A 27,942-nucleotide genomic window follows, 5' to 3' on the forward strand; every position below is an offset into this window, starting at 1 on the left:
TATACGGTATTATAGTCCTACCCTCAGTAGTGTTGTTATTGAACTACTTCTGTTTTCTTGGAAATAACACAAAATCATTATGTTTTTGGATTTGGAAACAGTATATAGTAGAATCTATCGGTACGCAACACCATTAAAATAATTCTTACCCAAAGGTTATCAACGGATACATAGGAACTTCATTCCATAACTTTCAGTACAAAAAATTACCAACCAACTGCTTTCCAAATTCAAATATTTTTGAACTCACATTTCCATTTCGTCAAACACCTTTTTCAAGTTTCTCGTAAGGATGCCGACAGTCCGCTTTCAAGGTTTTTCCGATGAATTAATGGATGATAAACACAATATGTGAGCAAGTGAATGTACTAACAGTGAGTCGACAATAACTCAAAGAAGAATGCTCTATATGGATCACTTACCATAAGAGGCATATTCAATATTCGCTTCTCTTTGCAATTGTCAGGTATACGAGTCTACACTCATCCACTCAGGGTCAGAAGGAAATCATTCGTTTCTGGCTAAAATTCAATGCTACAGAAAGATCTTCAAATTTCCGAATAGAACGATATTAGCCAAAATACTGGAACAATTACCAGAACACACACATACACGAAACAACATCCCATGATTTGACGATGTTTCGCTGACAATCTTTGTGATCTTCCAGATCTTCATGACGAAGTCCATGCACATGCATGCCAGAGAACTCACAGGCAGATCTGAGGTGAAACCACATCAGTGTCAGCAGTGTCTAAAAAGCTTCAGTAGCAACCACCAGCTAGTTCAACACATCAGGGTCCATACCGGCGAAAAACCATACAAATGTTCCTATTGTGACAGAAGGTTCAAGCAATTGAGCCATGTACAACAACACACAAGACTGCATACAGGTAAGTTTTATTTTAATTTTTTTTTCTTTGGGAAAATGCTGGAAGATAGTGTTATGAGTTTACCTACTAGTCATTCGTAATGATTTAATGAATTTGTTCCTAGATTGTAAGTACAAACAAATATCACAGATTTCTCGGATCATTTTTGAGAAAAAAGTTCTATAAATATTGGTCGCAAACTCTTTGTTTTCGAGATAAGGGATGTTAAAATTTGATGTTTTTCAAGTTCATTTTTCATAGCATATTCCCTTCAGAGGATATAGGTAAAACTCAAATTTGTCATAGATATTCCAATTCCAAAGTTTATGTGATATGGTGATTTTGAATGCAAATCTACAGGGTGATATTTTTTCTGGAATAATGCCAATTTCCTTTGGATTTTTTTGGTGGACCGCTGGTAGCTTAGAAAAATTTAAAGAGAAACTCTGGTCCAGTAATAATACTTTTTGGTTTCTTGTAGTTTAGTCGTATCTGCTACCGATTTGGAGAAAAAAATTTCAAACAAATCTCTAGTAATCCTCAGGAAAATGATTATGAAGATCCAGTTAGTTATGTTATGAAACACCTAGTATCTCAAAAACAAAGCTTTTGCGGCCCATGTTTATGGCTCTTTTTTTCTTAAAATTATCACAGAAATCTCTCATTTTCCTTTGTATCTCCAATTTAGGAACACGGTATTTATGTTTCTATCGTTAACTAATAGATTCTGATCTTCTAAGGGAATTTATAGTGTTTTCCAATAAAATAGTATTTTCTCGTTAACTCAAGGTTGTCAGTTCTGATGAAAAATATTTTGGGTTCCTGTTTCGATTGTTGAAAATTAATGACTACATTTTGAAATTGATCACCGTTTAGGTCGTTCTTGTAATACAACTCTAACAAGAACGACACAACAATGTCTTTATACAATATTCATGACCTGAATTCATACTTCCGAATTCCCCTTTTTTTCTACTTACGGTACCCAATTCAACCTGGCCTTCCGCCTGGGAGTAACGGCCAAAAAGATCGTCTCGGTGGTCTCGATATCTTCTTCCCTATCTTCTCTAGAAACAGGTGTCGCAACTGATACATCAACAGAAGGCATGATTGAGTGGTTGTGGTAGCACATGGTATATTGGGAACCCCAGATTTAAATGGACAATTATACGTTAGGTTCGGATTTTTTTGCCGGATAGCGACAGTTGGCGAGTTTAATTTGGGGCTCCGAAATTGTGTCAAGCGGTGGTTGAAGAGGTCGTGATGATTCAGCACCTCGAAGAAGAACGTAGTGTTTTGAGGAGAAATTGATTAGTTAGGAAGTGATGATGGAAGGGTTATATGAACGTGTCATTATTTTATCGATTCGAATATTATGGAAAACGATTGGAAATTTTACTAATCGAATAATTTAATAAGATGTTGAGGTGCTGTTGTGAGTTTTTGAAACAACTTGTCTGAAACTACTAAGGAAAATTGTCAGTAGACCTTAAAATTACTTAATAATATATTCAATAATTTATTCATCATCACTTTCGATACAATGTTACAATAATCAGGAAATTTTGCCTAAACAAAGTTTGTGTGCTCAATTCCTGCCACAAATTTAGGTATTCAGCTACATCCCTACAGAAATAAAAAAGAAAAGTGAACAGAACGGAGAACTGTTAAATACTGGATACATGTTGACACTGAATGAGAAGTTGTACTGAAAATTAAAATAGTTTCTCAAAAACTGATTTATTATCAAGAATGAATGTTGTTAGTTGTTTTTTGTGAAGTTTTTTGTTATTTTCAGTCTCAGTTTGATGCGTAGATGATTATACATTTTTGGTAGCAAGAAAATCGGAAATCTATGATTTATGTTCCTATGAAACAACGGGACTACCAAATTCTTACTAGTGTTACCTCTAGTACAGTAACCGAGGCTTAGGGTTGGAAAAATCTCCTCTACTTTCAAGAAAAATATAAAAGAGCAAAAGTAATACAAGTTGCGCAAGTTCATCAATCGGTTACACTCATATAGTTCTTTAGTTGGGAAAAGTCATGGTTTACTGAGAATAATTTTCAGAACTGCATTATGTGTGACCTCTAAGGTATGATTGACTTCTTTGATGAGTTTTATTCACAACTCCAAAGCTTACAATATTTTACTAGAACTAGTTCGCTTGGAAGTAAACAATTATTTAATTGTACCTCAATCAAAGAGATCAAATAGGCAAAATGTTCATCTTCTTCTGTAGCTCAGAATTCGAATTCGAAAATGAAATTTTACACCAAGCTTGAAACTATTGTTTTCTACCAACTTGGAATATGTGAACTCGATTGGATCTGTCTTCATAAAGATATCAGAAATTATATTTTTTATATTTTTCTCGAATTCTCCTATGGTTCTGGTAATGTGACGCAAAAGAATATTCCAAATACTGATATACATCTGGATGCGAAATTTCGGACAGAACTCTATAAAATGACACAATTTTGTCAATACTTCTCATAGATAGATGCACCTCTTTCAACTCTTAATGCGTATGAATTTATTATAACAGTGGACGATTTCATGATATTTATTCTTTAAATTTGATTACCAGCATATTTTCCGCCTCGGCTACGAGGCGGACAAAGGCCATTAAGTTGAGAACGGCGACGTATCGACATTAATTGGGCATCTTCTTCAACATTTCCCGCTACAGCAGCCATACTCTCATCGGTATATACATTTCTTTGTTTTGTTGATGATTTGGAATCGAGATGAGTAGAATTAGTACGAAAACGATCAATTACTTGACCCTAAAATGGACGTGCTCAATGAACTCCTCATAGAGATTTATTTTTTTTAAATAAATTTCCACAATTTGGTTCGGAAGCGTTGTTCTGGCGTTAAACGATTCATGATGAATTGCCAAACCTTAACGAACAGAAACGTCAACACATTCTGACATTCTCAAGTGTCGAAACTCATGCATCTGAGAAAACACTCGTTATCAGAATTTTTCGACCTATCATAAAATCTGTCTTTTTTTCTAAATCAAATTAAGCATATATCAACATCCCCTAAATATATTCAGGACTCAAATCTGGACCGTAAATTCCTTATGCATCCCTCTCAATAGCAGACGATCATCAAAAGACGTTCCCGCGAGAAAACAATGCGCCTAAAAAAGCGCCCCAGTAATAAATTGATTTCAAATAAACACCCTAATCGTTCTAATGAAAAAACGCGGAGGGTATAATCGAATATTTCTTTCTCCGATAGCCCTCCGGGCCAATTTGGTCTGACCATCCCCTAACAAGCCAGAGAGTTAATCGTCGATCTGCCAACGGATCAGCAATCAATCTACGTCTGGCCGATTGCCGGTCATTTCAAATTATCGCGGCCAGATTCGAAGCGTTTTTTAATTTCGTCAGGATATGCGAAGGAGAGAGAGATGAAGATTCGGCGTTAACTGACTGGCTTTTTGCCTCGGCAGCCTCGAAGGGACTCGCAGTAGTAGATATTTGTCACAACTGTCGAAAAAGACTTTTTGTTATTCTTGGAATGCTTTGACCGTTTCTGGAACAATTGTTGAATGAAAAAGTTGAGCAGTTGTTGGGCTAAATCACTTGCTTCCAGTTATCTCACCAAGATGTTCTTCTGGAGCACTTCCTGCCTTTGTAGCTTTTCACACAAATCTGATGGTATGCACTGAGGAAAAGATATTCCAACAGACATCTCTAAGGCCCAGTTTCACCAATCAGCTCTTGATCCCAGATTGATTAAACTCCGCTTGTTACTAAAGCAGGCTTAACAGTGTTTTCTGTTTCACCATGCATCAACCCGTCCGAAGATGATCGCGATTAACCAAATCGCGATTAAATAGTCAAACCATTTGGCAACGTTGTGAACAAAGAGTTAATAGTGTTCTGTATCGTATTAGCAGTGATGACCACCATTGGCGCTAGGTGTCAGGTGTCATTCATTCATAACTCATAACATTTCAAATCATTTGTCATCTTGTAAACAAAAAACAAAGTTAATTTTTGCCGAAAATGTCGAGTGATGTGCTTCGAAATGTCGGAAACTTGCAGAAGTTAAAAATAAATTATCCCATTTCACAAAACCACACATTCTGGAAAAAAAACTATATAAGTAATTTTATCAACTTATTTATTCTTATTAATAAGTTTAACTGCTTCTTAAATAATATTTCAATCAAACATATCAATAAATTATTCTTTGCAATAAATTTCATAAAACACAAAATAAAGTTTACATGTGTTTTAAATGGGAAATATTGAGCCTATACATATAGTCATATTTTGATAAAATTGACCCAAAAATTAGAAATTTCCGGAAAAATAATTACATAGACAAGAGTTCCATACTGATAAATAATTATCAATCTCAACTTGAAAGGTTATAATCCTCCAAAAATGGCCGATTAGTGCTAAATCGCGATTGGTCGATTTAATGGCGCTTTGGAGTGTGGTGAAACGCTACATTACATTAATCGTGATCTAAGGCCTCACTTAAGAGCCAAGTCGAGATTAAAGCATTTGGTGAAACTGGGCCTAAAGCTGCAATGGTTAATCTGTCCAGTATCATTACAAACGATTGCAGAGCAATGCCATCAAAAAATCTTCTGGAAAGAAGGATACTTGAATGTACCTTCTAGAGTAGTCCATTCTTACAGATACTTCAGGTTGAATTGGTGACAGTTTCTTATACCAATCAACTTGCTTCTTTTTCAATAAATTGAGTGATTCATCGTATGATCAACTGAAACCGATCATGACCTATATGGACGATGCTAGACCCGACACATCTAATGCAAGTCTTATGTTGGAATCAACAGAAATGAGAATTGTTCAAAGAATTACCGGAAAAACTTTTTACGAAAGAGAAATGAGTGAAGATATAAGAAGATTGTATGAAGTGCAAAGCATCCAGGACTGTAAAACTAAAAAAAAAGAGATGATGGAATGCGCATATAGAGGGAATGGGGTAGGATAGAACTGTAGAAAGAGCAAAAGATAGATCACTTCTAGAGAGGAAGATGAGAAGTGACAGTTTTTGCTCCGAATAGGGACATCATTGATGGTTTAAGCCTATGTGAAAGAAGAAAAAAGAAGAATGAGAATTGTCTGATCATTTAAAAAAGGAGATACTACGGGCAACTTGAAGACATACATCTTGAGGACTGTTAGAGGAACTAAGAGTTTTCTCGTTCTGAGTTCACAGCAGGCTGAATTTTGGCAGTAATAGATAAATTTATAATGATAGGATCTATACTGTAATAGACATGAGGAGAGAGCTTCAAACTTAGCACATACTTGATATGTACACAACCAGAGTTAAGCGGTAGATAGCCTTGCAAAAAACCATCGCCATCGGTTCAAAAATTGAACTAGGTAGATGGTAGATGCCCTACTTTATTTGTTACAATTACCTACCAAATATAAAAAATGGTCGCAGTGTACAAATAAACTTTGGAGTCCAAAAATTCAATTCTAACTGAGGAAAAAAGTATTATCTTGAGTTCAATGCTTATTGAGACCTTCAAAATTTGCTTTTTGCATTCTATTATTGATTGCAATTGTCCTGGGACAACACAAACCGGTAGCTGCGCATTCCGCTAAATATCCGATAAATAATTTCGAATTCAATTATTCTCTCTGCTGCATGCATCCTATATATACTAATTTATATGTCGATTTTATGACCAAATTTAATTGATTTTCGGCTGAATTTCGTCCCAGGAAATGCGGAATGAATTATTTCCATGTAATATTAGTTTTAACCGAACAAATTCCCAAATATGTAGCAATGGCTTCATCTGCAGTTGTTGTATTAGGAGAGAATATTCACATAGGGGGCGAGAATCCTACCAGGACAACCATTATGACAGTTATCCTACGGTATCGTCAAATGCAAGTTAGTGAAATGAATATAAAATTTGTAAGATTGCAAACTCTCGGACAATGATGAGGAAAAATAGTATTTTAAAATAAAAACTTCTGAATCGTATGTCTGTCTTTATGTTAATTCAGTTATCCAATTAAGTGACCGTTTAATCAATCGTACAGTTTTGGATAATTTATTTTTCTTTGGGTTGTTTTTGATATTTTGTCAGTTGAAAGTGTATTTCTACACAAAAAATTACATATCGTAAATGATATATCAGATAGTGAATGTTTTAGCAAAATGATGTCATAATTTCGATATTTATAATAGATTTTTTTCTTCGAGTAAACTCATTTGACCTTTAAAATCAACTTCCATGTGAATATTTACATTTTATTTCGAGAAAATAAAACGGAGATTTTCGGTGGATACATGAAATGAATACACTTTCGAAAAAAAAAAATTTCGAATTATTTCAGATCCCTTACGAGTAACGATGATTTGATAAAAACTTCAACTAGTTTTCAAAAAAACTGCACTCCTATGCCATTTCGGAAGCAATTTTCTCCAATTCAGTAGTAAATTCGTTCATTCTGTCATAGCTTGTAGACCAAAATCATGCAAGAATATCTCAGATTCTCACAGATTTCATGGTTATAAGAGAATTTTAATATATGTTGGTAATAGGGACTCATCTTTCACGGATTCATCTATTATTTGTGAAATTTTTGATACAAAAACTATTTTTTGCCTAACAACATTTTCCTATGTAAAATCACTGAACGATATTTATGGAAATATTCTATTAATGTAATATAAAAACTTTTCAATAAAAATTCAGTGAATTAAAGAAAATAATGTATAATACTCGTACAGAAGGCACATTGTACCACTAGTTCATTCAATAACTTTTTGAACTCGTTGAAGAATGTTAATGCCTTCTGCACCTGTATTATGAATACATATTACCTACGAGGCAAACTACACTAAATTTGATACAAATATTAATTCAATCAGAGGTTAACGTTTTTATTAGGATTCGTTTTCAATTCGCTATAAAATTCATAATTTACAACTTCTAGCATATAATTTGTTGCTCCCGAGGTTGCTTCAAATATTCAGAATTTGTTATCAATTGAATGCAAAAAAACTACTACTCCAAAGTCTGCAACAGTTACGCTAGAATTTGAAGCTCCCTCATTTTTCCCCGGACTCGTTAGAGAGTACACCGCGACCACAGATGATACAGGGGGTGTTATCCACCCCATCAGTGCACCAGTGGGCATTATCCCGCATCGCAATATCGGTCAGACAATTTTTGACCTCTTCTATTCGGCGGTCAAGCGCACTAATGGGATGTTCCGCCACCCTGCACTTCATCCGACTCGGATGCAACAACACCCTTTCGCCGACGGGGTGCATTTTCGGTCCACACACACACACATACACGTTCGATCTGGACGGAACACGTCCTAAATGAGAAATCACGACGAGAGGGGTTGTTGGTCCGATCCCTGTGTCCACTATCGACTCGGATGAGGGTGGTTCGGTCCGAGGCACCCTCTCGGACAACGTAAACTACGTAGTCCCGCTTGCTAGCCATCGATTCGCGGGATATTTGCGTTCGCTTCCGATGCTGGAAGTGTCCGATATCGGGGTATATTTCAGGGGATGCAATCCGACGTTATATAGCGCGCGAGAATTGCTTTCCCAGGCCTGTATTTACAGAACTCGTGTAACATGTTCGCCCGCGTTGCTATTACTACCCGTACGTAGGACGATAACACAACCTACCCCGAATTTCATTACGAAAATCTCAAACCGATCGAAACATTTAACAACATCAGGAACATGAGCAAGGAGTCGTCAACCTTGTAAATCTAGGAACAATATTTATATAGGTGGTGACTTGAATTCTCCTCTTTCTGAGCAGTGAAACTTATACTTATTATGAAAAAATAACATAATTTTATCCCAACAAGAATATATTCAATACTCGCTTTGCTCACCGAAGGGTCTCCGCCCCTTGGACCCCGTCACTATACCGGTAGATCCCTCACTGGGTATATGTCCAGAAAAAAAATATATTTTCATTATGACAAAAATAGTTGAAAGGAAGAGTATCAAAATTGCTATCATTAAAGAAAACATCAAACCTCAAATATGGAGATAATAACTAATCAAATATGAGATTGTGACCCTCAGTAGATTTTTCGTCGTAGTACTTTCAAATTGCCCTCAGAGGAATGATATTTGAATGTTAAAATAATCCGCAATACCCCGTATAATCGAAAACCGCGAGGAAAATCTAAGGTTTGGAAGTTTTCCTGGGGCTTCGAGACGATTTCGAGGGGGGTCTTATTCTTGTCATTTTTGCTCTAGATGGTACCGTTTAGGATGTGATTTTATATACCTACATACCTGGATTCTTAGCGGAACGGCTTCATCTCTATTCAATATTCTGTTGTTTGCATTGAGGAGATTTTTGTTGAAATGTGTTGTTCTTTTTCTCAAGTATGTCACTCATGTCACCACCTTAGTAGCTGTACCTACAAGAAAAATATGTTCTGCTAAGTATTAAATTATTTTGTTGAAAACTTTCCTTTGGTGAGAACATACCAGGTGGATGATTGTTCAATATTTTTCAGTTCAGTAGAATAAACTGGAGTTCTGGAAGTTATTGAAATGAGTCGAACTTATCTTTACTACCTCGAAATCAGTCTTTCAAAAACATCATTTCATCAAGTAGTTATGAAAATTTTGTAATATTCGGCTTTCAACATATGATGAAAATCAAACAAAATTTGCGTCATTCAAAGAATTACCTTTGACGAACCTTGAAAAATTAACATCATCGATCAATTTTTTCCACCAAAAAAAAATTCATAGTTGATAAAAAAGTCTCCAAAAAACGAAAAAAAAGATTAATTCTTGAAGATCAAATGTTTATTGAATACCATGTCGGATATTGAAAGGATTAAATTGGTCTTGATTTAAAACAACGTTTGACCAAATAAATCCAAGAAGTTATTGGTAAATAGGTTGGAACTAATTGTCTTAGGGACAGATCATAACATACGGATTAGAAAAAATGACTACTTTCAATAAAATTAAAATATGGATTACACATATCAATCGGCCATGTTATTTGGAAGACGAATCCAGCGAATTACGTCATTATTAAGTATAATCAATAAACACACGAACTATAGCAAGTTTTTCATTCTGTGGAACCCTACCTCGTGTCGCTTTGAAGTTTTGTTGTTATTACTGATCGTGTTTCGATTGATTTGTGTGCTAATTAATTGTTGTTCGCTGTTTACTCGTGGTTTGGGGATGAACATGAAATTAGAATCCAGTATATTTTGTTCGTTCTGCATGGACACAAAATTAAATGCTTTGGAGAGGATTGCTTAAATTTTACGTCATAAGCGAACGCCATGACACCTATGAACGTTTTCGCGCTGCTAGATAAAAATTAGATTAAAAGAAACTTCGATTGAAACTTGCGTTTATTGCCGAAATGAGGTATTTTTCGGCAATAGTAAACATATTCTTACATTACAGGTGTATATCGAAATTTGTCTTCTAACTTATTATTTGAATTTTAAGGAACTAAGTAGGTTCTATAATAATAATAATATAAATCTCGGAGCAAATTCCATAGAAAAAAGTATTCCTACTCATATAAATTCCGCTAATAAATAATATTGTATTTCATTATTATCTCCGACAGAAATCTGTAGAAAACATCTAAAATCAGTGAGAGCCGAACCTCAACAATTATTCTTTCAATCCCCAAAAGAGATTCAAACATTACTTTCGCATTCATCATGTGACTAATTATAGACATAACCCGTCCACACTTCTGAGACAGCTGATAGGGACCATTTGTCTTCACAGAACCAACAACGGCTTTCATCGCCTGACCAAGACCGTGTAATTCCAATCGGAAATCCGTGAAGTGTAGCATTTTCCCATACCTCAAAATTGGTAAAGGTGTTTACCATATCACACGTGCCTTTTTAATTGCCCCATTCGATAACGCCACAATGAAAACTAATTTAAAAATTCGATGTGCGCTTGGTGCGTCACCTTTAGAATGTCCACGAAAGCCTATTCCGTATTTGACCTCTGGTTCAAGCAGATGTGCCTTTATGGTTTGATTATTTAGGGTTAGGGAATCGAACCACGGAACATATGCATATGAAGCAAAAAAAAAATGATACTGGACGCATAAATCGTTGCTAGTTGGGCCCCCAACGGACCATATGTCCGATACAAGATGAAATGACCGTTCCTAGCGTCCTATTACTCTTATAAAATTGCCCATTGATTGAAACAAATGATTACATGTTACGCCGAGGGGTTACGGCACTGAGACTGACACAAAAAATGGAGCAAAAACTACGATGGTTGGGATATATATCCTATTAGTGTCTTGCACCTGGTCTACGTGAAATCATTGATGATATGGGTTTGGTAGATTCGAATCCTTGTAGATAATGTTACGAAGTGATATTTAATATTCGACAGCTTTAAGTTCGGGTGAATTTTTCGGAGAGTAAGATTCGTTTAGGAAAGCTCAGAATGACTAGATAGAGAAAGATAAACTGTGTCATTTTAAAACGAATCGTTTTTTCCAAATGTACAGGTCTCTCCAAAAAGGGATTCAATAAAACACCAGTCCAAATATCATCAAACTCTCAAAATTCGCAAAATGAAAGACTTTCAGGGATTTCTCGTTTTAGTGTTATAATACTGTAAGTGATCGAATTCAGCTTTCTACCTAAACTGATTATATGTTCTGACCAGCTGAGATGCTCACGATAAATACCCCTAAGAATTTAGTGCACTGATTGGGTTTCAACTCCTGATTAATCATGATGTTTTTAACCATTCTATCTATTATTTGCTGACGGGTGCGAAATAGAACTTTCATAGTCTTCTCAACGTTCAGAATCAAGTCATTTTCTTCAAACTAGTGCTGTATTTTTTCTGGTAGAGTGAACATTTTTTGTAATAACCTTGGGTAGCTCGAGTAAGACACAAGTAGATTCGTATCATCAGCAACGATGGTCAAGAAACAAGATATGGTGTATTCATCAAATATTCCTCTTACATCGTTGATAAAAATAGACCAAAAAAAAAAGAAAATTGGACCCAAAATACTTCCTTGTGGAACACCCGTGTTGTTTATCATAGTATCAATAGTATTACCGTATTGTTCTCTGTTCCCTATCTCTTAAGTAAGACCCACCATTGCCACCAATATGTAATATTTTCACCAAAAGTTAATATTTCCAAAATCCTTGACTCTACCAACACCTGAATTTTAAAAATTTTGCAAACCGATGAACTGAAAATTATGGGATCGAGCATACTGCAAAATCGGCATAATCCGATCATCCCCTTGGATACCGTACACATTTTAAAGAGTAGCAGTGAATCATATTTTCCTAATAGTTGTTCAAACATCAAAACAAAATACATATTTTCGTATTCTGATCCGATAATTCTTGGACACCTACTAACAAATCGCCTTGCTATTAAATCATTGCACTTGGAGACGCATCATTCCAGAGCTGAAAATGAGCCAGAGCAATGCTGCTATTCTCGAACCACGGCCAACCATTATTCATTCGTCTTCGTCGATAAGATAAGCGATATACACGGTGGAAGAATTACAAGCATGACCGGTTCAGAGGGGGGCAGGTGTGTAACGAAATTTTTGAAACAATGTGCGTACAAGGGTTAAGCTCGATTGTATAGTGGGTGGGTCTCCACACGACTAATAATCGTTACAGTCCATTATAAAGGTGTACTTCAAGTAGAAAAAGTAATTGTTCTCATTCTCGTATACGCCATATGTCCATCCGGCTGAATGAAAGAACGGTTTGCATTTGTTCTCCGAACCTTTCTTTTGTTTTTTTTTCTCGATCTGGTCGATGGCAGGCTTGATTTAGGTAATGAATGTGTTTGAGGAAGATAAGAAAGGGTGGATATTTGTTTGGTATGCGGACAGTGACTTATAGCGCCTCCTACTGCTATACAGGGTGGATCATCACGCTCGAAAATTTCTCATAAGTTTTCATTGGATCTTCCAACATTCGTAATATAATAAACTTTCTATTTCTTCCCTAGTGGAAGCTCTCCAAGTCACCCTTGTAACCTACAAACCTAGTGAGTCGAAGTAACGATCCTTAACGTTTATTAAAAACCCTCTAATCTGTCTGAGATAACCCCAGGAAAATTCTTCTGCTCCCCGAGATGAAAAAAGGGTTTCTGGAACGTCCGACCGAAAGAACTACCCTCTGCAACCCCTGTCGTAAGATGCAAATATAAAAATCTGATACGGATGAAGGGTGAGAATTGAAGTCACAATTCTTTCTGGGAAGACGACGAAGGTGTTGAATACATTAAGAAGGTAATTTCGTCTAAAGTCTTTATTAATATTCCGAACTGTGACTTGGTCATTACGGACAAGGAAGACGAATGAAAAAGGGTGTAAAAATTCCGGTTGTATGCACCGGATGTGCTTCTCTATATTTTTAAATTAACACGGAAGCTTCTCGTTAACATCGATAGGAATTTTTATCACTGATTAGGTGCAGGAAGGGTTCTTCGATGTCAAGCCGATAATTGAGGTGTTAATGAGTTTTTATCGCGGTGAAATAAGGAAGATATCGAAAACAGGTTGAAATATGGGGCTTGATTCGATGGAACTGGTTTATCCTCAGTACGCAGCACCTAATGAATAAGAAAGAAATTAAGAGGGAACAACACCACGTGACATTCTCGTGATGTTTGGTGTTGCCAGAACGATTAAATGATCAGTAGAAGTTAGGAATATTACAATAGTTCCAACTTTCAACGGAAGGAAGTACTTTTCGAGTCTTTTTATAAATTTCCACGAAATTAGGGTATAGTCTCTTCTGTAATGATTTTTTAAGTTTTTCATACGAATATTTGTAAAATACTTCCGTGCTTTGTAGGGTTTTTATATCATCAATTCTTTTGCGAAAAAGAAAAGATGTCAAAATTATTATTGTTTTATTCGCAAATTAAAAATATTGAAGTACTACAATTATTTGAACACCTTATAAAAATCTGTGATTTGTTAGAAGAAATATCTCTAATTTCGTTTTGAACTGAGCACTCACTTCCCTCTTAACAAGAAAAAAAACGATAATAGAATCTACGGACTTTTTTTAGTGAAATTTTTGTTTTAAATATTATATTTATTTCAATTTTTTTTCAAAGTTTTTTGAATGGTCCGCAGATATTTCCTTCATTCTGTCGACTTTATTTCCTCGTTAAATCGTTGAATAAAAACTACGCCTCACAAACCGTCCTCCGAGCGTCGTCGTTCCCTCTTTATCTCTGCATTAAAACACCTCATTTACAAACTGATATATCCTTTCAACCCCTCAAAACAAATGACCGCTTCACAAAAACAAATAAATACAATTTATGTCTTGTAAGGAAGGGCCTCGGAGATATCCACAACCCTTTTAAACTTCCTGGAGGAAATATATAAATTTCTTCCCCATTGATTGTCATGTCATATGCAAAACAGTACGTGTGCGTTCTTGGCGGTGGGTTCTGCATAAGGGACTCTGCCTGAGCGGCTTTCGAAACGTCGTTGAGAGAGGAAAAAGGATACGGAGGGCACGTGTCGAAAGGTGGATTTCGGCTGCCACGAGCTGGCATAGGTAACAGGCATATGCCGTAGTAAGTGAAAGTTTAACGGATAGAATTGGGTGATTAGGTTGGGTGCTTTCTAGGAAGTGGAATTGTTTGATTTCAGTTTTCCAGTTTCGAAGTTTCACCCGAAAGTCACCCCAAACAATTAGGTTGTTTTCATTGATGAAGCTTACATGCTAAAATAATATGAATCCTCTAGTTCGCTAAAGTATATCATGATAGATATCATGATAGACAAGAACTACAACCGACTCTTCGAAATATGTAGGTGCTGCGTGTATTTTGAGAAAGTTAGCTTACATGCTAAAATAATATGAATCCTCTAGTTCGCTAAAGTATATCATGATAGATATCATGATAGACAAGAACTACAACCGACTCTTCGAAATATGTAGGTGCTGCGTGTATTTTGAGAAAGTTATCACTAAATTCTTCATCAATACCTCAAAAATATTCGACTGAATTGGACCATGCAGTAGCCTAATGGAAAAATTATCATCGGTTAATTTTTTGAATTTTTCGTATTTAGTAGAATATCACCTCTGAGACAAGAAAGTCTATGGGTCCAACTCAATCATATGTCTAGTTTTCGATTTACGCGAAGTCTAGGTTGTAAAATGACATTTCTTTAAAGTAACATTTCATTTTAACACTTTCGCGCGGCAAATATTGCTGACCCATAAGGTAATGAATTTAGACTGGTTTTTAATTAAAATCATTGTTAGATACGGGGTCAGTCAAAAATTATTTGAAATGAAATTCGTTCACGTCATAATTCAACCTGTACTTAATTGAAAAATTCGTCCTTAGAATTATCTGATTTTTTGTCATTACTTTCAGTTCGAGTACACTATCATAATGTCAAATAGTATTGGCTTTGTTATCAACTGTTTTGAGATACACAGGCCATATATTAAGAGGGGCAACTGTTATTACCAAAATTGTCAAACAGTTGAATAAAATGAAAATTTCATATAGATAGAAAAATCTCGTTCCAAGTAATAATTGAAGTTGGGAAATATCGGTCTCAGGAAATCAAAAAATGAACAAGTTTCACTTCATTCTTTCACAACGTTTCGGCCTTTATTAGACCTTCTTCAGGTGTCGAATGAAAAGTTGAATATTTTCTTCTACAGAAAATAGTCATTCAAAAACCAAAGAAAACGAGTTCCACTGAACCTAAGCATTGATATTTGTTGGTTTTTCCGGAGTCATGACCATGAAACCAAGATATAGCGAAATATTGGAAACAATCATTATTCTGATACGCTCTTCAATCAAGAAATCTATGATCTGCTTCCTGATATCTTATTATTTCGAAAAAAAGAGATCGGGGGTCCTTCAAATGAATAAATTATTAAAATTCCAAGATTTGTTTTGCTCAGACTATATGAAAAGTTTGCCATTGAGAATGATGAACTCTTTTCTCTGATAATTTAGAATTTTGGGAAACTGTTGCTGATCCTGATATATAAACTCAAAACGAATTTGGCTGTACCACATTTGAATAGAACAAACTCATAGAATTTTCACCATTTAAGCTACAAAAAGTTGAGTGTAAACAGGTCTATTTTTTCGGAACACCTAAAGGCTACCAGACATCCCAACACATCAACCGTTCCAATTGGATTTAGGGAGGTTCTCCCCTGTCTGTCGTACCCCAAAATCGAAATAAATATTTTTTCGAATGTTCTCTGGATACCATATCACAATTATATACGTTCGTTTTATTGGTCCACGAGATGCTGTCAATAAAATCTGTATCAGTTGAAATAGCTCGACGAGTGCGTGAGTGTGTGTTGGTTCATGACAACAGAGGTGAGAGGGGTGGAAAACGAGAGGTGGGGATATGTTCGAATTTTCATCAGAGGTAGAACGTGTGGGAAATCCGAATTGGGATAGGTTAGGTACCCCGCTACGAGCCTGGCGCTACCAGGGATTGAAAAGCAGGAGTTACACTTAGGGATGATCAGAGAGTGATTTTTCAAGGCCACTGCTGATATTTCTATCGAAATTTGCATCTTTTTCTTTCGGTTTATTTTTACAAACTAAGTCTCAATAAGTTCGGAGGAAAACTCGATGATAAAAAATTTCACAAATATGCCATGTGCTACATCTTAACTAACTTGTTATGATATAATTTCCATTTTAAGAAATTGTTTTCATCTTTTCTCGTTCGGTAATATTTTACCTTAAGGGCAATTTTAATAAATAAGTTTTTCTATAGTTCAAAGGAAAACACTATGAGGAAAAATAATATGTGCTTAAACAAGTCGTAATGAAATTAATTTGAGATCATTTAAAGAAATTGAAAATCGAGTTCATTAGCATTCATTTCCAGCATTATTTATAACGGCAAGTACGGTAACTTAATATTTATGTGTGTAAACCCATTGCTTCCGTTCAGAAGGATAAGGATGCTGCAAATCTTGTTTATAATCTCTCTTGTGTTCATCTTATGGAGAGGTATACACGAATGCTGCATCTCAAAAAATATCTCAAATTTCAAAATTTTCAACCATGGTTCTATTAAAGCTGAGAATATATGTAGGTTTAATTCCATGAATTCATAATTTTCGACAAATTGACTTTAGATCTTGTTGAATAGTGAGGGGAATAATGAACCAGAAAATTCAAAGAATGAAAGTTAATGGAGTTTGGAGGAAGTAATACCTAAATCACTATCCCTATTTTTTTTTTCAATTTGCAGTGGATATACCTATTCAGAGAATGTTAGAAGCAAAATCTATTTCATTCAGAATCCCCCTTCTATTATTATCACAGTAGGTCTAACGAAAAATGATTTGATCTTTAATAATATTGTCCAGCTGATATGAAGATACACATTCCACAGAAAGAATATGAATTAGGTTGGAATTAGAAATATTTAAATTATTTCAAATTTCAATTTGTTATATCAAATCAGCTAATATTGAATTACTATCCTTTCAAAAAACAGAGCACCTGAATTTTTCAATGTGGACTTTTCGAGCTAGAGAAAAATATTTTCCATCGGACAATTCCGTCCCTAACCAACCTCAAAAAAAAAAATCGGACACGTCCCGAACCCAACAACAATTTCATTTGAAATATTACATGCGAATCGGAGGGATGCACACGCAAATATCAGCAAACCCGCCCCCCTTCCAGCACCCCCGACACAGGATGATAAAATCGATAGCATTCCAATGCCTACTTTTGAATAAAATTTTACAAACATGGCGTACACGCGCCAACGATGATTGCAAATGTGCAAGAGGGTGCGTCGAGGGGGTAGAAATGCAGGGAGACGAACGGGGGGCGTTATATATTGGCAAGGGTGGAGCTTAGGCCTATGTACTGGACTACGGACGATGTGCATTGTGCATTTCAGGGATAGAGCGGGGCACCCCACATGCAGCTGAAATTCCACATGGTTTTGCCGACACGGCCACCCTATGTGGAATAAATGTAGAGGAGGCATTTGGATTTATTGATACGATAGTAAATAATTTTGCCAATATCGTTTCGGAGATGGAGTTTACACTGCTGATTAGCGCTGCGCTTAAAAACTGCAATGGGATGGCGATAATTATTACGGGGTATTTCGAATTGAATTAAAACTGTGAAATTATATATTTCACGCATTTGTTCACGGCTCACTAGACCCTGTGTTGAGTTGATGCTGATGCGGAAATTTTATCGAGATTATTTTAAATATTAAACGCCAAAATTTGTCGAACCTGAAAATTCATAGATAGTTGTCGAGATTGATATTTACAAATATAGTTAATTTTAAACGCGATTATCAACCAATCTATTTCACTGTCATCCCCTCAATTCCCAGGAGGTATTTGAAGAGCTATTGGCACAAAATTTTCTACAATAATCTGTGAATTTCGAAGGTCAAAATATCAGCTGAACAAATGAAAAAAATATGTACTCTCGAAAATTTCACGACTTTGTATTCTATGATACTAAATACAATATTTTCTAGCCACCCTTCATAGTTTGGAAGAAATTAATTTACGAATATTCTGATCTGAATAATAACTCTTTCACTAAAGTGAAAATTGTAGAAGAACCTCACCCAGAAATACAGTGTTGACATTTTCGAAAAACTTAAATTTTATTATCCTGAAGGGATTTTTCTTTAATTTGCGGTATTCTGTATGTAGACATTCAAAATACTGAACGGTTTTATTTCTGTTTTCACATGTCAATTAGTGTGCATAATGATCGTAGGAGCGGGTCCAAACTGATATTGAATATCCTAAGTAAAAAATAAAACTCAATCAACCCCTTTCACAAACGAAGTAATGTCAATCTATGGAACGCCAAAAAACGAAAGGGTAATACTTTAAGAATGAAACAAACAACCCTTCTAACAATGACGGTATCGAATAAAAAGCAGATCAAACTTTTCAGAACCCCTAATCGCTAAGGAATGTGACCAATTTCAACCCTTTGTCGAAGTTACAGTCGGATTAGTGGTGGATCTGAAATTAAAAAAGAAAACTTGGTTATTAGCCCGAATTGTCGAAGAAGTTTTTACAGGTTTTTAATTTGGAGATCAAAAGGGGCAGGGAGCCATTCCGTTCGATAGACTTCAACCGGCCAACTTCGATGAATTATTCGTTTCGTTCGGAAACGGAACTAGGATCTAGTAGAAGAAGGGGCACCATTGTTATCTTTCTTTTATGACGAGTTGAAATAGTAATCAAGAGTTTTAAAGCGGAAACCAGATTCTTAATGTATTGTGAATAATTTGCTGCTTTCGAAAAGGAACTAACGAGGGTTGTATATTTTATAACTCCATTGTAAAATCGGTAAAAAACTGTGATTAATAAGACACTAAAAATGCAAAGGACAAAATATAAATCACAATTTACAACTTCACATTTATCTGGAAAACCGGAAGCATTACCATAATGATGTGATCTCCCATTCCTCTGGACTCGGAAGATCTGAATAATTTTGGAACAGTTTGACTACAGTAAAAATTTTCGGATATTTCTGCACTCCAAAACGAAAAGATTTGGTCTAAAATTTATTGAAGTAAAGTATGTTCTATCTCGAACAATTGTTATAAATGTATGTTATCTAGAGGGTGTTACCGAATAAGTGTGATAGTTTTCAGGGGGTGAATCCATATCGGAAATTCAAGTTCTTAGTCCTCTCCTTGAAAAATTACATGCTGACAAGAAGGGTAAAAAGATATTTCTTCTACTTGAAATTGCTGAATAGTTGTAGAAATGGCATTTTGAGAAGATGTTCTACCAATAAAAACGATTTTCATAAATATTGTTTAATTTTGTTGGGATCGTTCGAAAGGGTTAAACATTCAAATAAATTTATTTTCAATTAGGAAACTATTGTTTCTATAGGCAAAGGAATAAAAAAAGTTTTGCAATAGATCTTCATTTTGAACACATACCTTCAAATTGAGGAATTTTGTTTCGTTGAAGTGTTCTGATGAAGAATGTAGTAGGTGTTGCTTGTTTGACTTCTTTGAAAGATCACAACAAATTATAAAAATTTTTTTATTTGAGGTAATTAATTTCATCATCAATAAATTTAATGCATACTTCCTAATAATATTAATTAATAAAAAATAAATTGTAATACTTATGCCATCGGGATCTAGTCAATGAAATACAAAATATGCATTATCCATCTAAATTAGTTGTCTTCAAAGTCTCCAATCGAATAACCCTGTCAAAACATTTGCCAAACTCTTCTTTAAATGAAACATACTAAAATTAAGAGGGACACCTCCACGTGGCTACTCAGTTCAAAAGGATATGAGAGATATTTCTTCTTACAAATCACCGATGTTCATGGGGTTTTCACATAATTGTTCTAAAGAATAATCTACATTGTAGTATTTCAATATTTTCAATTTGCGAATAAAAAAAATAATTTTGGTAACTATTCATTTTTCGAAAAAGAATTAATAATATGGTATCCCTAAAAAGAACTGATGTATTTGTATATAAATATTCGTGAAAAATCCTACAAATGATCATACAAAACACCAATTTTGTGAAAATATAGAAAACGATTCGTAAAGTATAACCTTACGACGAAAGTTGGAACTATTGTAATATTCCTAACCTCTAGTTATCATTCAATCGTTCTGGCAACATTATTTTTGTCCTTCCTCTGGGCAAATATTAACAGATCACGTGTGCTTTTAGGTAGCAGACTTTATTTGTAATTGAATGCCAACCAACCCATCATGCATCTTCATTCAATTTACATTTTTAATAAATTTGTTAGAATTTTTACAACTGCTCAAATAAATTGATAACTTCATCGAATTGAATAACTAACATTAATTAATCTTCAGGTGAACGTCCTTACAAATGCCACCTACCTGATTGTGGAAGAGCGTTCATCCAGCTAAGCAACCTGCAGCAACACCTTAGGAATCACGACGCTCAGGTGGAAAGGGCGAAAAATAGGCCCTTTCACTGCAACATCTGCGGAAAAGGTTTTGCAACAGAGTCCAGCCTGAGAACCCACACGTCGAAAGTAAGCCATGTATGTACACTTGGTTTTTTATTATTTTCCTTAACTCTTATAAGTTTATTCTGGTTTGATTTGAACTGAGATGTATCTCCAGGGGTGCATTTCAGTGATCGTTCATTTATTATTGGTTATTTATATTAATTTAAACATAATATTTTACAGTTCGTTCTTTATCATTTTATTATTATTTTCAACTTTGGTTCAAACTTTTTTTTCAGTTGGTTTTGACACAAAAATTGCATGTATGTTTTCGAGTGGAAGATTTCGATTGGAAGTACTTAATAAAGAGCAGTGTCAAGGATATTTGTCGAAGTCTGAGAATACGTCAGAATTTTGTTTAATGGCGCAATTATACCAACAGAACAAACCCCCTCATTTTGCCTTGGTGGTAAATTATAAACAGGCATCCAGTAGCGAACAAAAATAAAACATTTCAATTTTGATTAGAATAAATGAAAATGAAATTGTGGTTCTTTTCGCCTCGAAACTTTTCCGACGATAAATCCTGGGTAAACTCCGAATTTTCAAGACTTCGTGAGTGTGGGAAAGCCCACCTGGCTTTTTCATTTCCTGACAGATCCACCTCAATAAAAAGTTGCGGATTTAAAATTCTTCGTCTAGAAATAAACCTTATGGTTCTGAGACCGCTTTGAATTGATGGGATTCATTAATGAGAGAATATTGCGGCTGATTTATACTTTTCTGTTGAAATAATAAATAATTATTTTCAATCATACTCTCACCACTGTTATTCAACTCAACTCAATTATTTATTCATATAAGTGCAGTGCCTATAAATGGAATGAAAATCGACTACATTTACCTACTCTGATGAAAAGAACTATGCTTCTTTTCCTTACAAATTGTTTCGTAGGATCTATTTAACCTGCAATATTCATGAAACATTGTTTAGTACGGAACAATATTCAACTCTAGAGAAACATAGATGTAGGACATTTTTTCGATATTCAGTAGCTTCGATATAAAATGCAATCAATCTGATTTTCGAACTGAAAGTTTTATTCAATGAAAAAAATGAACCAGAATATTTATAGAGTTTTCGTTAAAACTCTATAACACACAAACATTGTATGTTATAGAGTTTTCGTTAGAACTCTATACCATATAATGTAGGTAGATATTCTGGTTCATTTTTTTCATTGAATAAAACTTTCAGTTCGAAAATCAGATTGATTGCAGTTTATATCGAATGAAAAAAATGAACCAGAATACCTACCTAAAGTGTTCGTTAAAACTCTATAACATACAATGTATGTTATATGTATGTAGGTAGATATTCTGGTTAATTTCTTTCATTGAAAAACATTTTGAATTATTCAGAGAAAATAACTTTTTTAAGTTGAGCTTGAAGTAACCACATCAAGTTTATTGGTGATTGGAATTTGATACAAAAATCGAATACAGCATTTATAAAAAATCAAGGGAAACAAATAAAACAATTCGAGAAAAGTGCTGACTTGGCGTTAGGAACTTTAGTTCATGCGCATATTGCCCCCTTGAAGACCAAAGAATTGTATACCTTAATATATAGAATAATATGTGTTATTGTAGAGTATTAGTCAATATAGATGAAATTTATGGTTTGGAATATTTTTGGAATTCATACAAACTGACAAAAAAGTAGACTGAAAACTTAAATAATAAACTAAAATACAAACGGAACCCCTGAACAATCCTCATTTCGAATAGTTACGTACAGAAGTGAATATATTTCCATACACCACTATCGTGTTTAGGGCGTATAACAACTTCTGAATCGATGTTCTCTTTCAACATCTACCTTTTCAAAAAGTTTTCTAACTAATCAATTTGCCGTAATGTACTGTCCCGTTTCATGCAATCTTTTTGCTCGCAAGAATAAATTCGGTCGTAAATTTTCGTTGTTCATTCGTATTTATGATTCTTATGTACGCAGATATACGATATCGTAACGTTCTAGTGAATATGGCGTCTCCTGATGTTAGATGTGGTTTGGGAGTAATATGTAGGGGAGGGTCAACTGATAATCATCTTGGAAATCACCGGAAAAGTTATTAAACGGTGTTATGATAGTTTTCGATAGATATGCTCCCAACTCGAAAACGCGATCCTTGTATTTTAAAGGCAGAAAATTCAAATTTCAAACTATTTATTGCTCGTGACTTTGATGAGAAAGAATGATCATGAAATTGAAAATATACATTGCTAGTGTGCTACCTACTGAGTCATTTTTTTTCAATTCATTTTCTATATCGGAATGAATAACCACGAGGGTTTTGATATTGATTTTCATAATGTGATTTTTTCACACGAACTGAGATTATTTCTTATGAGAGGCTCTTATAGTTTTTGAGGAGTTGAGCGAATTATGAACATTCTTTTGTGTTTTCCATTTCATAAATTTGAATCAAGAAAATTTTAGATTGGAATTTTTTTTCTTGTATTGTTAAAAATGGTCCTAAAAGCTATTCAGATCGAAGGGAGAATTTATTCCGATAATCTCCAACTTGGGAGCAATGCACCAGACATATTTTCACCTGTGTCCAAATTTACCCATCAGTTAGCTACAGGAGCCTTACAGTGGGTCATAAAAACCGAAAAATCTAATCCTAGCATCTCATCTCCGCATTCTTCGATAAGTGAGGGTTCGGTAAGATGCCCCGATAATCCCCTTTATAACCGAGAAAGGGTTGAACCCTCCAGTTACAGAATATTTTAAGAAATAATTGAGGATTAAACTTTCGCAGATTTTTAGATTATCTGCACCTGATGCGGTTATTTGCATGTCGACGCGTTTACGGATATAGAAAAATCTATTCGAGTAAGGATAAATGTGCCTCAACTCATTACTGAAAATTATTTTGGGTACTTCTTGTTGATTGAAGATCAGATTTAGTTCTAACTGGGGACTTCAAACAAAATAATTGTGGATGAAACTTCATATCTAGGGTACTGCACATTATTAAATCATTTAATGAATATTGATAAGTATATTGAATAAATAGAATATTAGCTTTTATCAACGTCTACATAAAAATCTTTTTTTGAATAAAGTTTATTTCACTTTGAAACTATCACAATGAGACATTCCAATCGTTTTATATTTTATATCTATTCTCATCTCTAAAAATCGAAAGAATATCCTATCTGTGATTCTGCAGTGTGTACATAAGTACAAACCAACAAAAATCGCAAAATATGCTTTTTGTTCTGTTACCCTCTTTTGGTTACTCTCATTTTTACACTGTTTCATATTATTTAAAGATATTCATTCAACACGATATTCTACTCCAATTTGGCATAGATATTCTAATCTAAAGTTTTCATCATGTTAAGTATATGCTTATATTTGATGCAAATCTACAAGTTGGTTTTTTTTCTGGACCAGTGCTCGCTTCTTTCCTGCAGAATTTTTTTTTGGAGTATCACTGGTAGTTCAAAAAAATGTGAAAAAACATTGGTCCAGTATTACACCCTTGGGTTAATTGTAGTTTTGTCCTATTTGCTATTGATTTCGAGACAAAATTTTCAAAAAATTCTCTAGTAATCCTGCGGAAAAAACAAATTATCATAAAGAATAAATTAATTATGAGTTTTGGTACTTATTTACCGAATATGTAGCTAAAATTGATAAAGGTTTACTAAAATGGTATAGTCATCACAAGAAGTAGGACTACAAGAAACACCATGTATCTCGAAAACAAAGCGTTTGCTCATATTTTTTGATCTTTTTCTTCTTTATATTATCCAATAAATTTCTCATTTTCCTTCCCTCCAAATTAAGAGCACCCTGTTTAATTGAATGAAAAAATTTTTTAATCCGCCATGAAACTTGGTACAAAATATAATCGATATAAATCATTGATCCTCATATTTCAAGAACACGATGCGTGAATTTTGAGGACTAAATTAAAACAAACAAAACAACAAAATTAAAACAAAATAAAAAAAGTCATTTTTTGAAAACTCATCAACAATAATCATCATGTTGAAAATATGTATTACTACGATATTGAGGAATACAATATTGTATAAAAAGCTTAGGTATACCTTATACGTTCGGAGTGGAGTGAGTTTTTGAAATTTTTATTCAGATGTGCCCGGGTTCGAATCTCGCAGTTAGATATTCATCAAAACTATCCTTCATATTTTTTTCCAGTGGAGAAATATTCTGAGATATGGTTGTAAATTCATGGCAATATCTTGATGTATGAATTATCTTGTTTTACCCACAAATGAACCGTTTTTTGCCTGATATCTCCGAAATTCTCGTATGCATCGGATGCCGATTTTTCAAGGGGGGATACGTTCGTAGAGTGGAGGTTAACGGGTGCGGGAGCGACCCCCCACAATTTACAAAGAAATGGAGAATGCCCGGTTAGCATGCAACGTTTTTTAATGTATTTTATACACGCATATACCTTTTTCCTTAATTGTATACGGTGGTCGGGTTATCCTGCCTGCTGTATTGCTATTTATTCTCCCCAAGGAAATTGAAACTTTTTCTTTGAGTTTCTGATGGAAATCTACGATTTCGATATGTTTAAGGGCCTCCGTTGTTTTGGTGCGTTTGTATTAGAACAGTTGTTTGACCCCCAAATCGGAAAAACTTAATATTTTTTTTACATCGTTAAACCATTTAGATTTAGCTGAATATATACAACAATTTTTTCAATAAGAGGTGTATCGTTCTATTTTCAGTAATAGCTTAGTTTTTACTTGTCAAATGTCAACAGATAACAGCTTCACAAGTGAAAGCTGACTAGATAGCGGGGTATTCAAAATGAAAACTATGATTAGAAAACCATGTAGTTTTTAGTTGATATCTTTAAAATATAATTCTTCTAAAGATATGAACTTTCTTACATATGAACAGATAACTTTGCCAATGTCATCGGTATTTATTGCAATAGCTCTATCTCAGAAACTATCAACCAGATTATGCCCATTAACGAAATCAATTGGCGAATAAAGATTGAAGGTTCTCTTTCAGAATTGAATTTGTCCACGGAATATCCAAAGTGAAGCCAACCAAAATATGAATGTTATGTACCGAGTTTTTCACTATAATTTGACCCCCTTTAACTTTGTTAATAAAAGAGGTACAAAAAAATGTTTTCTACAAAAGTTTCACGAAATCGACTAGTGTTTTTTAAAATGATTTCACAAAACGAAATATATTGTGGGCAACATATTGATAGCAACTTTATTTTTTCAAATAGAACAGCCTATATATTTTTCTATATTTGACTAGCTCTTTTTCCCTTGATTTCGAATATAATAACATATGTTTGGCCTATCTCTCATATTCTGAGTACCACAGAGTTTCAAATTTTAAGAACCACCTGGCAAGCTGAGTTCTTAATCAGTTTTCAAGTGGAAGGCTGTGATAACTCAAAATGCCCTTTTTTCAGTAATCTCGTTGGCAACGATATGACATACGTTTTTCACTATAAATTGGAATGGGGTCATTTGGATGCAACTCCATATATTCTCTCCTTGTAGCTGTCTTATTTTTATTGTTCTTCACATAAATCGAAAATATTTCAAATTTTTCCTCTTCTGTGTAGTGCATATTCGATGTATAGTTTTATTCAATGACAAACGTTTGTTATATATCGTTGCCAATGACTTAACTCAAATAAGGGCATTCTGAATTATCGCAGCCTTCCAATCAATTCACTTTAATATTGTAAGCGACTGAGAAGTGTAATGTCACTTAAGAAATAGGAATTTTAACATATTTTCATTCGAGATAATAAATCGCTACTAGTAGGTAATCAATTGTCATTTATGGCAGGTTTCACAAATTTTGATCTACCAATCAATGTATTGATTGAATAGAAAACTGTTAGTTGAACTTGAGGGTGTGCACTATACCTTTCTCACTAAATTCTTCATCGCAGATTCATTTTGAATATGTGCGGAATCACTTGATATATTCTTCCAATTTTTGGAGGAAACCACTGTATGGCAGTTCAAAATACACTCACGGATTTTTATCACGAAGAAATTTAAAGTTCTTGTTTATACCAGTTTGAAAATTGAAAGGTTTTTCAATCGTAACTCAATTGATTCAATGATGAATTTCAAAATTTTTGTAATTTCTACATTCTGATACTACATACCATGTATTTAGAACTTTTCAAAAACGAATTATAATTTCTCTTGTATGATATCAGTTTGATAGTTCTTCTTTTTGGCCTTTTCCCATCAATCTCATCTTGACTTCAAATATAAACGAAAGACCGTGAATTGTATCCTTCGTTCTCGTGTATTTCAATTTGAAACTTCAGAATATCAATAAATGAAATTATTATCAAATAAGAAAGCCATAAGTGACAATTGGCCTAAAGTAATGTTTTAGAAAAATTGGTTATTTCACGATGATGAAAAAATGTTTGAATTGAAATTAAAAGACCTTTCAATTGTCAAATTGATATAAAACAAAACCTCTAAATTTTTCGTGAAAAAAAATTCTTCCAAAAACTGAAAGAATCGATCAAGCGATTTCCACAAAGAATCGAAATGAATCTGCATTGAAAAACCAGGTGAGAAAGGTAGTGTACACTCTTTTAACGATTCAATAAATAAACTGATGGTGAAGAGTAGTTGAAACTGACATTCAGTCATGTAACAACTGACGTTGCTACTTTGATTAGATGTAGATTAGATATTGGGATTAACCATCAGAGTAATAAACATAGATAGAAGGAGCAACTGTAATTTTAACTCAGAAAATGTTGTCCCCATCATGAACTATCAAATTAGACATGAAGCGCGCGGAAATGAAAATATCAGTGATACGATATTTCACTCAATTCTCGGGTTTCTCCACAAAGAATGCACTTCTCATATCACATAGTGAATCAACGTTTCATATCAACTCGAATTATACAGAAATAAAATTCCTAAATATATCAGAAATTCAGAAAACAAACTTCAAGCGCGCCAAACGACGCCGAC

General features: G+C 34.3%; 1 protein-coding gene across 16 annotated transcripts in view; it reads left to right on the top strand.

The window, feature by feature from the left end:
• The window catches only part of LOC123674906 (zinc finger transcription factor lin-29-like), a 145,610-nt gene that overhangs the window by 101,566 nt on the left and 16,102 nt on the right, over positions 1-27,942 (top strand). For 14 of the 16 annotated variants that reach the window (XM_045610052.1, XM_045610048.1, XM_045610049.1 and 11 more), the window contains 2 exons: positions 671-893; positions 20,795-20,988. In XM_045610052.1, the coding sequence (XP_045466008.1) occupies positions 671-893; positions 20,795-20,988 (417 nt within the window). The remainder of the gene's footprint in view (positions 1-670; positions 894-20,794; positions 20,989-27,942) is intronic. The other 2 variants (XM_045610057.1, XM_045610060.1) reach the window with 1 other exon arrangement.

The sequence above is a fragment of the Harmonia axyridis genome, chromosome 3 (genome assembly GCF_914767665.1).
Source record: "Harmonia axyridis chromosome 3, icHarAxyr1.1, whole genome shotgun sequence".
In the NCBI taxonomy this organism is placed as follows: domain Eukaryota; kingdom Metazoa; phylum Arthropoda; class Insecta; order Coleoptera; family Coccinellidae; genus Harmonia; species Harmonia axyridis.